The sequence below is a fragment of the Urtica dioica genome, chromosome 2 (genome assembly GCF_054948205.1).
Source record: "Urtica dioica subsp. dioica isolate 48M chromosome 2, U.dioica_male_clone48M_v1_H2, whole genome shotgun sequence".
Taxonomy (NCBI): domain Eukaryota; kingdom Viridiplantae; phylum Streptophyta; class Magnoliopsida; order Rosales; family Urticaceae; genus Urtica; species Urtica dioica.
This window is the reverse complement of record NC_142757.1, coordinates 51,848,448-51,861,469: the sequence shown is the minus strand read 5'-3', so window position 1 is coordinate 51,861,469 and position 13,022 is coordinate 51,848,448. Positions and strand designations below refer to the sequence as shown.

The 13,022-nt window shown below is 38.0% G+C and overlaps 2 protein-coding genes and 2 non-coding genes across 7 annotated transcripts; 2 read left to right on the top strand and 2 right to left on the bottom strand.

Moving 5' to 3' along the window:
- The first annotated feature begins 1,418 nt into the window (after positions 1–1,418).
- Positions 1,419–1,528, top strand: LOC149405475 (small nucleolar RNA Z107/R87). The gene has a single exon (XR_016295953.1). It is a non-coding gene; the product is annotated as a small nucleolar RNA Z107/R87 (small nucleolar RNA).
- Positions 1,529–1,607: 79 nt separating this feature from the next.
- On the top strand, positions 1,608–1,705 carry LOC149405474 (small nucleolar RNA snoR31/Z110/Z27). Its single transcript, XR_016295943.1, has one exon. It is a non-coding gene; the product is annotated as a small nucleolar RNA snoR31/Z110/Z27 (small nucleolar RNA).
- A 2,147-nt stretch (positions 1,706–3,852) lies between these two features.
- LOC149405473 (Hus1-like protein) lies at positions 3,853–4,916 on the bottom strand. Its single transcript, XM_089605069.1, has one exon. The coding sequence runs from the start codon at positions 4,842–4,844 to the stop codon at positions 3,942–3,944; it is 903 nt and encodes a 300-aa protein (XP_089461195.1). The 5' UTR covers positions 4,845–4,916; the 3' UTR covers positions 3,853–3,941.
- Positions 4,917–5,241: 325 nt separating this feature from the next.
- LOC149405472 (protein FAR1-RELATED SEQUENCE 6-like) lies at positions 5,242–12,682 on the bottom strand. Of its 4 annotated transcripts, none has more exons than XM_089607217.1 (16): positions 12,595–12,682; positions 12,249–12,355; positions 12,073–12,157; positions 11,890–11,959; positions 11,040–11,137; positions 10,686–10,808; positions 10,449–10,481; positions 10,029–10,087; positions 9,782–9,866; positions 9,461–9,619; positions 8,664–8,721; positions 8,353–8,501; positions 8,080–8,177; positions 7,879–7,948; positions 7,645–7,704; positions 5,242–7,559 (listed from the first exon to the last, which is right to left on the bottom strand). In XM_089607217.1, the coding sequence occupies exons 2-16, from the start codon at positions 12,326–12,328 to the stop codon at positions 5,538–5,540; spliced, it is 3,249 nt and encodes a 1,082-aa protein (XP_089463343.1). In that variant the 5' UTR covers positions 12,329–12,355; positions 12,595–12,682; the 3' UTR covers positions 5,242–5,537. The 4 variants fall into 4 exon arrangements, with proteins under 4 accessions (XP_089463343.1, XP_089463344.1, XP_089463345.1 ...); XM_089607218.1 differs by having other exon boundaries at positions 12,249–12,348; XM_089607219.1 differs by lacking the exons at positions 10,686–10,808; positions 12,595–12,682 and having other exon boundaries at positions 12,249–12,400.
- Positions 12,683–13,022: the final 340 nt, after the last annotated feature.

Sequence of the window (13,022 nt, the reverse complement as noted above, 5' to 3'; positions counted from 1 at the left end):
TAGTTCCGACGAGATTATGTTCACCAACAGCTAAAGGTAAACGCTCCATTCATTTTGCTTCTGCTATGGTTATTCTTTCTAATTGTTAGTGCTTAGAGTAGAGACTATCTATTTATTCTAACATTTGGTATCCGAGCAATTATCTATGGCCAAAATTTGGGATCTCGACTATCAATATAACTTGGATTGTAGTTCACACAACCATAAAGAATACCACTATTTCAAAAGAAATCTAATTTAGTATTGTACCTCTATTAACTATTAGTGAATTATTTTTCACTATTACATTGCCTTGTTAAAGTATCATTAGGTTCCATCTTAAAACCAATTGTCAATAAGAGGAGTAATGCATGACCTTTATAAAGAGCACAAAGGATAAATTCGCAGTCGATGTGGGACTTCCTGATACAGACAACTGGTGCGTGAAATTTGTAGACCCAACATCGAGAATGAGTTTTGCTCTGATATAATGTTAAAGTATTATGAGATTCCATCTTAAAACCAATTGACAATAAAAGGAGTAACGCATGACCTTTATAAGGAACACAAATGATACATTTTCAGTCGATGTGGGATTTTCTGATATGCCCTCCAATGTCTATCCCTAAAATGGGTTACCCATATTTGTGTGATTTGCATTCTTCTTGTTTGTTTTGTGATCTAATAATCATAAATATCTATTCCCAAACTAAACCTTTTTTTATATGGACTTTCATATATTATATTTTGCAACTGCAGTATGATAAATTGTCAAATTAAATCTTACATGTTGATCCGAATATCACCTGGGTCGCATTTTATATAATTTGTCAAATAAAATGATAAATTGACATTTGAAACAAAAATCAAAATAATATAAAAGATTGCATTAACCACTTTCATATTACCTAAAAACATATGCAAGGAATACTTAATTTGGGATGAAATTTAAGATGGTTTAAGATGTAATTTAAAGAAATTTGCGATTTCTTTTTGCGATGATTTAAGATTTTTTGAAATAGTTTAAGACGGTTTCATATGGTTTAAGATGACTTAAGAAAATTAGGGTATTAGCGATTGTTTGAGACAATTAAAGACAGTTTAAGATGGTTTGAGACAGTTTAAGTTGGTTTAAGATGGTTTAAAATATTTTCAAATGGTTTAAGATAATTTTAAGAGTATTTTTGTCCGAAAAATAATCAAAAGTCTAATTTAAAATATGTTTAGTCTACGATATCAAATTTCTGTTAGTATTCTTACTATGAGCCCATTAGACCGGCCCATTAGGATATATGCCCTTTTTTCTCTATAAATTGTAAACCTCTTTGAAAGCCCCAAATCATTATTCACAGAGCAGCCATTTCATTTCTAGGGTTTTATGTTATTTCTCTTTACAGTGTTTTAAGTTTGTATCGCATGGTTTGAGAGAAAAATGAGTAGATTCGCGGTGATGACTCCATAAAATTCAAGCTCAACAGACCGGAATGCAGGGATTCTCTTCTTATAGAGTATTCTTTGCGTGTCGATAATCCCGCTGAACTGAGCGATCTACATTTCTCTCTCTTTTTTATCACACTCGATATATATGTATATATTTTCTGATTTTGTTTAAAATCGGAATATTTTGAATCATCATGTGACGAGATTCGGAAAAATTTCTTAGGACACCTTCCTACACAGTACTAATCTACTGTGGATGAGAATAAAATTCCTTTCTGATGATGGTCTTTTTATTAAATAGAACAATGCATTGATTTTAAGAGATTTCGTTTAGTTTTTGTAATGAACATTAACGGAACGAAAGAGATTTAATTAATTAGATAAAATGAAAAAAAAACACTCGGTTGTGTTGACGTTTTTTTGGACGTAAAAGAGCAATATTACAAATAAAAGAAAGTTTGAAATCACTTGATATGGAACTACATGACTATAGAATCAATGACTTAACGAAGTTGATTTACTCCTCATTTGTGTAATGTGTAAGAATATTAATAAGCTCTTATGTAATCTATTTAATTTTCTTTTAAGATTATCTCCACCCAAATTGTGGTGTAAAAAAAGAATCAATCGCTAGTATAATAAATAAGCAAATTTAGAATTTTGTTTACATGACGAAGCAAGAGAAATTGAGAAACATTGCGAAGATTTAAAAAAAAAAATTATAACATATTCATAGGTTATCATAGTCCATTCAAAATCTGTCTTATCGTTTGCGGTGACAACTTTGAATGACTAAGGTTGTGTTTGGTAGTTAACTCAAACTGTTTTTTGTTTTCTGTTTTCTAATTTTTGTAGTTGTACTGAAAAACTGTTTTGTAGTTGTTTTCAAAAAGTTGTTTGATACAGTTTTCATTTTTGTTTTTGAGAAAGTGAAAAAACTGAAAAAAGTGTTTGGTATAATTTTCATTTTTGTTTTTGAAAGAATGAAAAGAGAAGATGAGGAGAAAGAGGAGGGAAGAGAAGAATTTTTTTTTCAAAAACACATTTTATTTGTTTTCAGTTTTCTTTACGTTTTTTCCAAAACAACTTCAAAATTTTTTGAAATTTTTTTCCGAAAACACATTACCAAACACATTTTTCAGATTTGTTTCCTATTTTCACTTCTTGAAAACTCAAAAACAGTTTTTGAGTTGATAACCAAACGCTCCCTAAAACTCTAGAACAATAAAAAAAATAAAAAAATAAAAAATAAAAACTACACCGAATCTATGAACATACGAAACATAATTTGACAAATAAACCAAACAATTGAACATGTGTAAATGAATAACTTAAAATCCTAAACCGAAAATTGTGTAAGGGAGAAAGATTATTGAGAGAATTTAGGACAGATAGCCTCTTTCTAGCGGGGTTGATTTTGAGAAGCAATATTGAGAGGAATTATAGAACTAACAGTCTAATTATCATTGTACGAAGATTAGACGTCTATTTTTCATTGTGCAAGTATTACGACAAAACGAGAAAAATGTCAATCATTGTACGAAGATTAGACGTCTATTTATCAGCCAATATAGTGATGTTTGTATTAATAAAAATGGCGAGAAATCCTGTTTCATGGCAATCACTTTATTCTGCTTCTGGTTATTATGTATGTATAGTAATTATTAGCTAATCGTGCTGAGTTTGGCTTCCCGATGTCCGTACTTTTTGGCAGCTATCTCCGTTGTATGAGATTATTTGATTTGATTTGTTTTTCGATGTCATTTGTTTCTCATGGCTGAATAAGTAGGCGAATTTCATTGCCTGGTTTTTGTACTCTTGTTAGGGTACTTTTTCCTCTTCGCATGTTTTTAGAGGGCTATTGAAGTTCTAATGAGACCCTTTCCCTTTTCAAGAAACAAAAAGGACATCCCTCAGACCTAAACATATTAATTCTCAATTAAAATCTTAAGAGAAATTGAATCAGGACGATGATCTTCACTACATTCTCTTATGTGCAAACGAACAGAGTACATATGTGTAGCAAAATGTCATGTAATCTAGTTATTATTATAACAAGCATAGTTGACTAAATCTCTTTGGCTAATCTACAACAGACTGAAGTATCATCAGTCTAATCCCTCCACTCTCCACTTTTTATTACCTTGTCATGATAAGAATTGTGAACAATTACATAACAGAAAAACAGTGTGTCACAAAGACAAATCAAACGCAACGCTCACCATAATTGGAGGGTCTTCATCATCAGCTTTGACAAATCAAATAATTTTCATATTCTCACCAGATGAGTCTCTGAGTGATTTCAATGAGTCAAAGTTTTACCCAGATATTGTTATTTGTGACCAGTGTAGCCCATGTTTCAGCGATCATGGGCGTAATTTCACCTAGAAATTCTGCGATTATATTTCGCGCTTAAATTTGAAGCTTAAAATCTCAACAAACACTAACATCTTAACGCAATTTAATATATGATTCACAGTTGTTGACTAAAAGCTATCTACGAAACCACAAACCAGACATAGTTAACTATCTCCCGGATCAAGCACCGGAAGTCGACAGTGGAGGCTGATCGACTTGTCAGTCTGGTGCGAGCCGGGAATAAAAAACTGGAAAATCACTGTCAACGAAGCCCCTTCCGGCGAAATCCCATAGAAAGCACAGTCAGGTTTCGCCAAATGGTAGCACAGACTCTTCGCGAAGTGCTTCACGCTTACCTGGACCTTCTGCGCCGGAGCCTCCTCCTCCGCTGTCGCCGGCGCCGGAGGACCTCCGACGACCGGAAGACTCCGAAACTCGGCGCCGAGAGTGACCGCCGCCGTGGAGATCTGCAGATGCAAATCGCCTCGCTTCGATATCGTGACGCTCAAAACATCTCCGACGCTCTTCATCCGATCGACGAAGCTCTGAAGCTGGCTCAGATCCGGAACCTGGACGAGCGTGGGAGGGAGATCCTGAGCTGAATCGAGCGCGGATTGGAGCTCGAGGATCTGAGCCCTAGACATCGGCTTCGAGATCGGAACGTCCTGGATCACGGCGGATCTGTGGCCTTTGGTCTCGAACGTGAGGAACGGCGCCGGAACCGTGGAGCTCGCCGGAAGCTTCTTGACGAGCTTGATCTGGAGGCGGTTCCGGTCGGCGCAGACGCCGGAAGCGCTGCGGAGAGCGCGGTGGAGGAGAGAGACGTCGACGGCGAAGGCGATGCGGTCGTCGTTCTGGCTGGAAATTCGGTAGTCGTCGAAGATGGCTTCTCGCCGGAACTGAGCGACGGACTGGATTCCGTCGGCGTTGAGGAGGTTGTGGAGGAAGATGGCGTGGTCTCGGGTGAGGTAGAGATGGCAGATCTTTCCGATCTTATCTAGGGCTTGGACGAACCTCTTCTCAAGGAGGTTCACTCCGTTGTCCGTCAGATATGCCTTGAATTTCATGGCGGCGGGACTCGAATTAAATGGCGCGAAAAGCTTTCGGTTTGGTATTTATCATTGAGGCTCGACTGTTAATAAGCGCACACTTTAGGGGTAAGATTGGAAGCGAAAAAGAAGTTCTATATTCCAGCCTAACCGGGTCCAATACCATCCTGGCAAAGTCCCATGGACACAGAATCCCTTAAATATCCCATGTTTCACATCATTCCTAAAATAACTCCTCCATGACAAAAATACTCTTAAGATCATATTTAATACCCTATTATATAAACTTAAAATTTTAAAATCTGCTTCATTTTCTTCGCGAATAGTATCTTTCCACTCTCTCCGGGGAGTTTATGAACTCGATTTGTTTCAAAAAAGATGAAGGCAAGACATAATAGAAAATGCACACATAAAATAAAATTAGGTATTCTGGCAATGAAAGTAACGAGATATATTATAAGTAAATCTTGAAAAGGATATAACACAAGACATAACTCAAATAATTTTCACTTAATCTTATTAAATCAAACCAGAAAATATATTGTATCTGTATAATATACAAAACCAGAAAACTTTCAGTGCGTTAAGATTCATACAACAAACGAGAATCAAAACCACATCACACGAGGAAACAAATCAGTAGAAAAATCAAGGTTGAGAATAGATCACCCAACAGAGAATCGAGAGCAAACTATTCAATTCCTAACCTCTTCAAAAGGGCATTGGTAGGGTGTGCTTATGTTCCACGTCATGAACCCGTTTCAACGACTCCTCAAAAGCCTGCAACGCAACGTGGTAATGGTCGAGAGAGATCACACCCTCCTCGACGATCTGCAAAGCGCTCTTGTACAGCTGGCCGAACCGATCGCCGAGATCGGCACCGTTGGATCCGCGATCGTCGGCGACACGAAGCCGCTTGTAATCCCTCTTCCATCTCGAGAGCACGTAGTTCGACGGAACCTCTTCGACCCCGTTGAAGTTGAGCACGCACAGAGCGTGGCGGCACAAATACCCGCGAAAGTTGAAGAGAGAGCAAATGCATCGGACCTCGCTGGCCGTCCGATTGAACAGCACTTCGTAGTCCCTGATCTCTCTCCCATTCCCATCGCAGACCGTTACTCGCTCCCTCACCAGGAATATGACCACCGGGCCGTCCACGTGGAGCTGGGTCGTGCTGAAGCAAGAGTACATCTCTTCCACTTCGGTCTGAAACCTCGCGAAGATCTCCCTCGTGTACACCCGGGACAGCTGGCACTCGAAAGAGCACCTCGTTCTCAGCTCGGGTTTCGAATCTCTCGACTCGGCGTCGGAGACGGATTCTTCCTTGTGCCTCTTCACCAGAGCGAGCTCGTACTTGTCGAGAAACTCCTTCAGCGGAGTCTGTTTGTGGACGTACTTGTCGAAGAACGGGCTCAGCGTCTCGCCCGGGTTCGAAGCAGCCATTCCCGCGAAGAACGTGTCCTTGAGGTAAACCAGAGCCCACTGAGCTCTGTCCTCGTACAGCGACCGAAGCCACTCGTGGTCGGCGATTCCGAACCGTTGGATCATGAGACCCCACGCCGTCTCGAAGTCGTTCACCTTCAGAGATTCGTACACCGCTTTACTCAGCGACTTTCTGATGGCGTCGTAGTTTCGCAAGCCTCCGAGTTTCTCCGGGACTTTCTTCATGATGTGCGACAGACTGAAGCGATGATGACATCTCGGGAGAACCTCCGCGATCGCCGACTGTAAGGCTTCACACCTATCGGTGATTAGAGTCTGCACAGAGTGTCCGAACGCGGCGCTGAGCCAAGCCTTGAACAGCCAAGCGTAAGACTCGTGGGTCTCACCCGATAGCAAACCACAGCCCAAAAGCACCGGCCGGCCATGGTGGCTCGTCCCGACAAAGGATACGAGCGGAATCTCGTAGTTGCTCGAGATGTATGTGTTGTCTAAGCAAACCACGTCGCTGAAATAGGCACACGCGGCCCTAGACCTAGCGTCGACCCAGAAAACGTTTCTCAGACGTCCTTCGTCGCTGATATCCAAAGAGTAAAAGAAGTTCGGGTTGGTCAATTGCATACGGCAGAGGTAGTTGTAAAGGGCTTGCGTGTCGCCTTTTTTCAGGTTCAGCCGGGTGGGATTGTCGCAAAGAACCCCCGAGACTTCCCTTTGGTTCGACGTTGAAGCCTCGTTGCCCTCGGAATCAACAACCAGCGGTTTGTACAGCTTCACCGTCCGAGCATCTACGTCGGAACTCGATTGGGAATTCCTTTTGCTTCCACTACCACCTGTTTTCTTGAGCGATTTATGAACCTTGGCTCCTAATAAGTGGTTGTGTTCAAGCGAAACTTCGAGCACTCTCCACCTTTTGGAGTCCACTAATCTCATCCTCATCATCGCGGGACAGCCTGTTCTCGTCTCTTTCCTCAGACGATTCACGTCTTTGATTCTCTTGAAACCTTGGCTACTACAGCAAAGAACCGCGCCGTACTTTTCCCTGCTGTTCCGCTTGAACCACGAATTTTTAACTCGGACGCGAAACCCCAGTTCTTTGGCATAGCAAATGTAGTAGTTATAAGCGTCCTCGTACGAATCAAACTCCATCCCGATAGCCGGAGAGACAAACTCTTTATTTACCTCGGGGTCACCATTTTGACCATCTATCTCTGCTGCCAAACCGTCTACGTCCATTGGAATCTCGAGGCATTCAGAGTCAAGAACTTGATCACTCCGAAGAGGAACTTCTTCCATCTAAAATAACCAAAAAACTAAAAATAAAATATAAAAAATTCGAGCAAAGACCAACTTGAGGAAAAAATTGTGGTTCAATGCATACCGTACTTCTAGTCCTCTCTGCGTCATCCACTATAATTTTGAAGTCCATACCAGTCCATTCCTGAGACAACCATTTGGGCAATACAACAGATTATCAAGCAAAGCAGCCACTTCAAAAAAATAAAGAATAAAAAAATCCAAGAAAAATTTCGGAAGTGCGCCATAAAATGGGTTGGAGGTAAAACAAAAAGGAAAAAAGTCCGTCAGTCTATTTTATAAATGCTAGAGAAATCACCTTTGGCATCTCGAAACCAAGAAGCTCAATTTCCCACAAAATATAAGCTCCTTCTGGAACGTTAGCTGGTCTGGTTTATTAGAAATTTGAAGCAGAGAGTAGACACAAAAATTACATATACCACAAAAAAATTCAGTCCGCGATTAGCAATAACACAATCGAAAGAGAACACAATTTGTGAGTAGATTACAGCAAAATAACCTGGGAAACTTGCTGTATGCATAATCCGGTGGACATGTAACAAGGGAAACCTCTCCTGGCAACATTGAACGAACGCACATTTCGAAACCCTCAGGTACCTACCACGTAAAATTATTTGTCCAAAGGAAAGGCGAAGCAGATACATAAGATCAATCGATTTTATTGTAGGACAATGATCTTAATCTAAGTTTATTTTGAAAGACATCCCACAAAAGAAATTGAGGCAGATGATGCATCGAAATCATATAAATATTATATATTAGAAATACTTACAAGGCCTTCTCCCAAACTGAACTCCAAAGGCAGTCCATCGTTTTCGTTTCTTGTATCATAAAATACTTTCTTTTCTTCATTTAGAAGCATTCCTTTGTAATGGACACGTGGAAGACTGTGCTGAGGAGGGCAGTTCATTGGGTACTCGCCTACATTTTTTAACATATTTTTTTTATTGGAAACAAACATACGTTTAGTTTAGAACTCAAATATGCATGTTCAAAAGAGAGAGGAAGCATGAAACAATCATTCGGATGGGATTTAAAATATACTCTCTTTATTTTTACTAAAATAAAATCTTGATCCCACACCTTTTCCATAACGAATACAGCGTTTTATGAAACGTCCATCTCCAAGCATGTCCTGGACCTGTCAACAAATACAGCACACAGTTTACTTGGTCATGTTTTTGCATAAACAAACAGCGATGTGACTCGCTTCATATGATAACAGATTGTCAATAATACTGGGTGAAGCTACTATTCAATAGTATGATCACTCGGTTTGATTAATAGTTATTATCCACATGAAGAAGCCTGAGTGATAAGAACTAGAAGCTTCAAAACCATAATACACCCAATGAAGTTAGATATGCCCATTCAGACATTTCAATTTCTAAGATATTGTTCGAAGACAGTAACAAATAAAACCTGTTATGTTAATTCAAAACCATAATTTTTAACATAAATTAATAATAAAATAAAAAGTCAAAGTCGCAGACGTGCGAATGATAAAAATGTAATAGTTTATTTCAAAAATAAAAATATAAAGAATGAAGTAGTTACAAGTTTCAACAGATCAGGTAAACAATAACCAGCCCCGTGTATTAAGGCGTTTAACTACTATCTCTTCATATATTAGTGGTAACTTTTTGGAGGTGGTGTGGAACTAGGCCAAGCTACCACCTATTTTAATATTTTAATGGAAATTAAATTGTTCAAATCACATTAGTGAAGTCAAACCTACATGCCATAGATGGTATGTGGTGATAATAAACATAAACTATTTTCTGTCAAAGCATGTAAACACCACAATTATATAATCAATCAATGAAATGGATTTTTACATCAGCCAAAACGCCATACCACATCACGAAATTACTTCGCACCTGAGTAAAGTGGTCAAGTTCCACATCAAAGTAAACTTCTTCCAAACCTTCAACGGAAGGCATGAATGAGGATTCAGTTAAGTACTGGCTCGTCACAAATATTACCGCCTTCTCTCCCATTGACATCGTACCGATTCCCATTTCAAGACCCTTTGGTATCTGAAATGGATAACATAAATCACTATAACCCTAGTTTTTCCAAATCAAACGTCCATAGGAGGACAAGAATTTAAAATAAATATAAACCAGGAGCCCAGTTGATATCCGAGCGGTATTTTACAAAAGGGGACTTCATAGCTAATTTTCATTGCTGTTGCGAACCTCCGACTTTCCAAAAGTGAAGCAGAAAGGTTCAACTTCAGAACGTGGAACAATCACTTTTCCTTCTGCAGTTTTTGCTGAAATCCTACAAACAGTGCACTTTTGTTATAACCATAAGCCAAGTTTAATATATTTTCTTTATTTCTCTAAGCCGTAATACGCCATTTTAAGACAAGCCAAAACTAATAACAAGGAAATTAAGAAAGATTAAATGCAGAAAATAAAAAATAAAAAAACATATTAATACCAGGCTTTTATTTCATAAGGTTCTCTCGGTGATTCCCACCCTTGCCCTTCCTTTATTACCTATCAATTTTTAGCAGAGAATGCATTAGAAAAACAATTGACATCCTAAATGACTGATGAAATCAACGGATGACAACTTCTATTTATATAACAAACAGATTTGCATATACTAGCTTCTGTAACATCTAAATGCATTTCAATTTTATTAGAAAAGTGCTATGTCAACAAAAATTGAATGTGATTTTGGCTTGCCAAAGAGTCCAAATGAAGCGAGAATCCAAATAAGTCATCCTCCGTAGGTAGACAATGCAAAAACCAAAGGGATCTACACATAGCAACTATCTTTCCCTCACAGCATTTCTTATATAGATGTCATGCTGAGAAATACTCAATGTAATACATATTTTAAAATTTCCATTACCTTCTTAATGACTCCCATGTCATCACTAACGATCTGCAATCATACATATAAGAGAGATTGTTAAATTTATAGATAAAGCAACAAGTCCATGATATAAGTACATCCAATTGGGTAAAAGAAAGAACTTTCTTGTAATAACTGAAAAAAAAAAAAAAAAAGTTATCAGCAACAGATGAGAATCTGATATGTCCAGAATATATGATTAAAATGTAACGGATTTCCGATTGACATTCTTACATTTCCTTTAAAGAAATCTACCATCTCAATCTCAAAATGAAGTTCATTCTCCTTAGGGAGTCCATTTGAAGCTGACACTGGACAATCATCCTCACCGTAGTGCAAGTTAGGCTTCATCTTAAACTGAAATAAAATATTCAAAAACTAGTAAAATCATCTATATAACTTCCCTAGTTCACAGCTTCAACTAGTGTGTCTTTCATTTACCATTATCCTTCTAGTTTAGCAGATCCAAAGGCATAATGAAACATTATTTTTCCCTACTACTGTCATGGAAGCATTATTTTAAAGTAGGACACAAACAAAACAACAGTGAAATCGATATACAGTTCGAGAAAATAGGAAAGGTGTTACCATTGCTATTTCACCCTTTAACATTGTTGGGATGCCTTCGAGCAATCCCGATATCATCTTACTTTTTCCCAATACTTGTCTAACTGGAATGCCCTTCCCTGATATAATCCAACTTGGTTATTCTATAGAAAGGTATGATAAGAAAACAAAACAAACTTCTTATACGACCATTTTATAGCATATTATATGAGCATTTAAGATTACACACAGCAATTTAGCTCATAGTTCATCTGGATGTCAAAAATTTACTCAGCATGTTCTAACTGATTCCATGTATTTACTCTGGTTTCAAATTCACTCCACAAATCTTCCTATTTTGCTTCTACACGTTAATCTAATGAACAAAAAACAACAAATGCATCAGCTAATTCCGAGGCTTTGCTTGGAATATGAAATAAAATTTTAAAAGAAAATGAAAATGTTAGGAAAGACTGAGTGGAAACATATATCAAAATAAAAGGATCATGTTTCGAATCGTGAAAAAATTGAGGGGAAAATGCAGATTCCTTTCTATTTTCTCAATCTCACTTGGATGTGTCAAGAGATTTTGAAGGGAAAAAATATAGAAAATTTAAAAAAATTAAGGAATAAAAAGAAGCACACATGTGCAAAAAAAAAAAAAAAAAAAAGAAGAATTGCTCACGCATGGAAGTTTCCTTAGATTTTGATTTTCCTCACTATTTCCAAAAGAAACTTGAAGCCAACGTATAGTTTCACATTTTCCATTCAATTTCCCCAAGATTTTTCCTCCCTAAATGCTTCTACTAGAGAACAGTAAGAATTAAAAAAAAAAATCATCGCATTTTCCGGGTTTCAAACACAGCCTCAAAGAGTAAAAGAGCTTATAAACCTTCATGCTCCGATCTTGTAGATTCGATAACAAGCCCATGCAATGTCCGAACAGTGCAGTGGTAAATAACCTGTATAAAAGCATATAACCCATCACGAATTCGGGGCGATTAAACGCTCGATTTCATAGCCGATTTGATTTACAAACTGATCAAATCCAATCATCATTGAAAAGCAAAGCAACCTGGTCGCCATCCGATGGTCTCGAATCTCCTCCTCCGGGCCGCATTATAGTTTTGATCAAGCTTCCCGACTCAATTTTACTTTCCCTTAGACATCACAGAAAACAAGAAAACTTCACAACATTGTTCTTCATAATCACTTCTTTAGCAATACAATGCCAAAAAAGCAAATAAAAACCTCTCTTCGTCATCTTCTGAGGATGTGTTCTTCTTCTTCAGTGGCAAATATTGCCGTTCTGTTTCCTCTTCCATACCCATCGCCAACGGTCTCCGAATTTCTAAAACCTAAATCGTTACCACCACTGTCACACTTCTCCCTCTGAGCTAAACATTATATATATATATATATATATATATATATATATATAATCATATACAGAATATCGAAGACCTAGAGACAAACAAATTCATCAGTATACAGTTCGGAAATTCTAATTAACGCTGTTGATTACCAAAATAGATTCTCAAAAAGCAAAAATAGCGTATTCAGTGATTTGTATTAGCTAATTCGAACTCGAAATCACCTGATATTTCTCTTCTCCGATTCGAAGACGGTACAGAGACCGGTCTTGACTGAGAGAATCGCCGAAATGCGATGAACTCGGAAACTTTCTTTGGGAAAGAGATCTCGACCGTTCATCTCCTCTGCTGTGATTAGGCTCTATTAACAATACGGTGGAGAGGCACGCAGGGGATACTTTTTTTTTTGGCGCCGTCTAGTAGTTATTTGGTAGTTGAACAACTAATCAAAGGCGGTTTCGCGTGTTTAAGTTAAAGCTCTGTGCGATTGACACGTGACGACTTTGAATTTTTCTTTCCTGGTAGTTGCTGTGTTGACTGCTTGCAACAGAATTTCCTGATGAAATTCAATGAACATGCTTCGAAATTAATTATTCCACAACAGTCCGAATTCGTAAAATGTCTGCGTTGAATTTTCTTTTATTGTCAATAG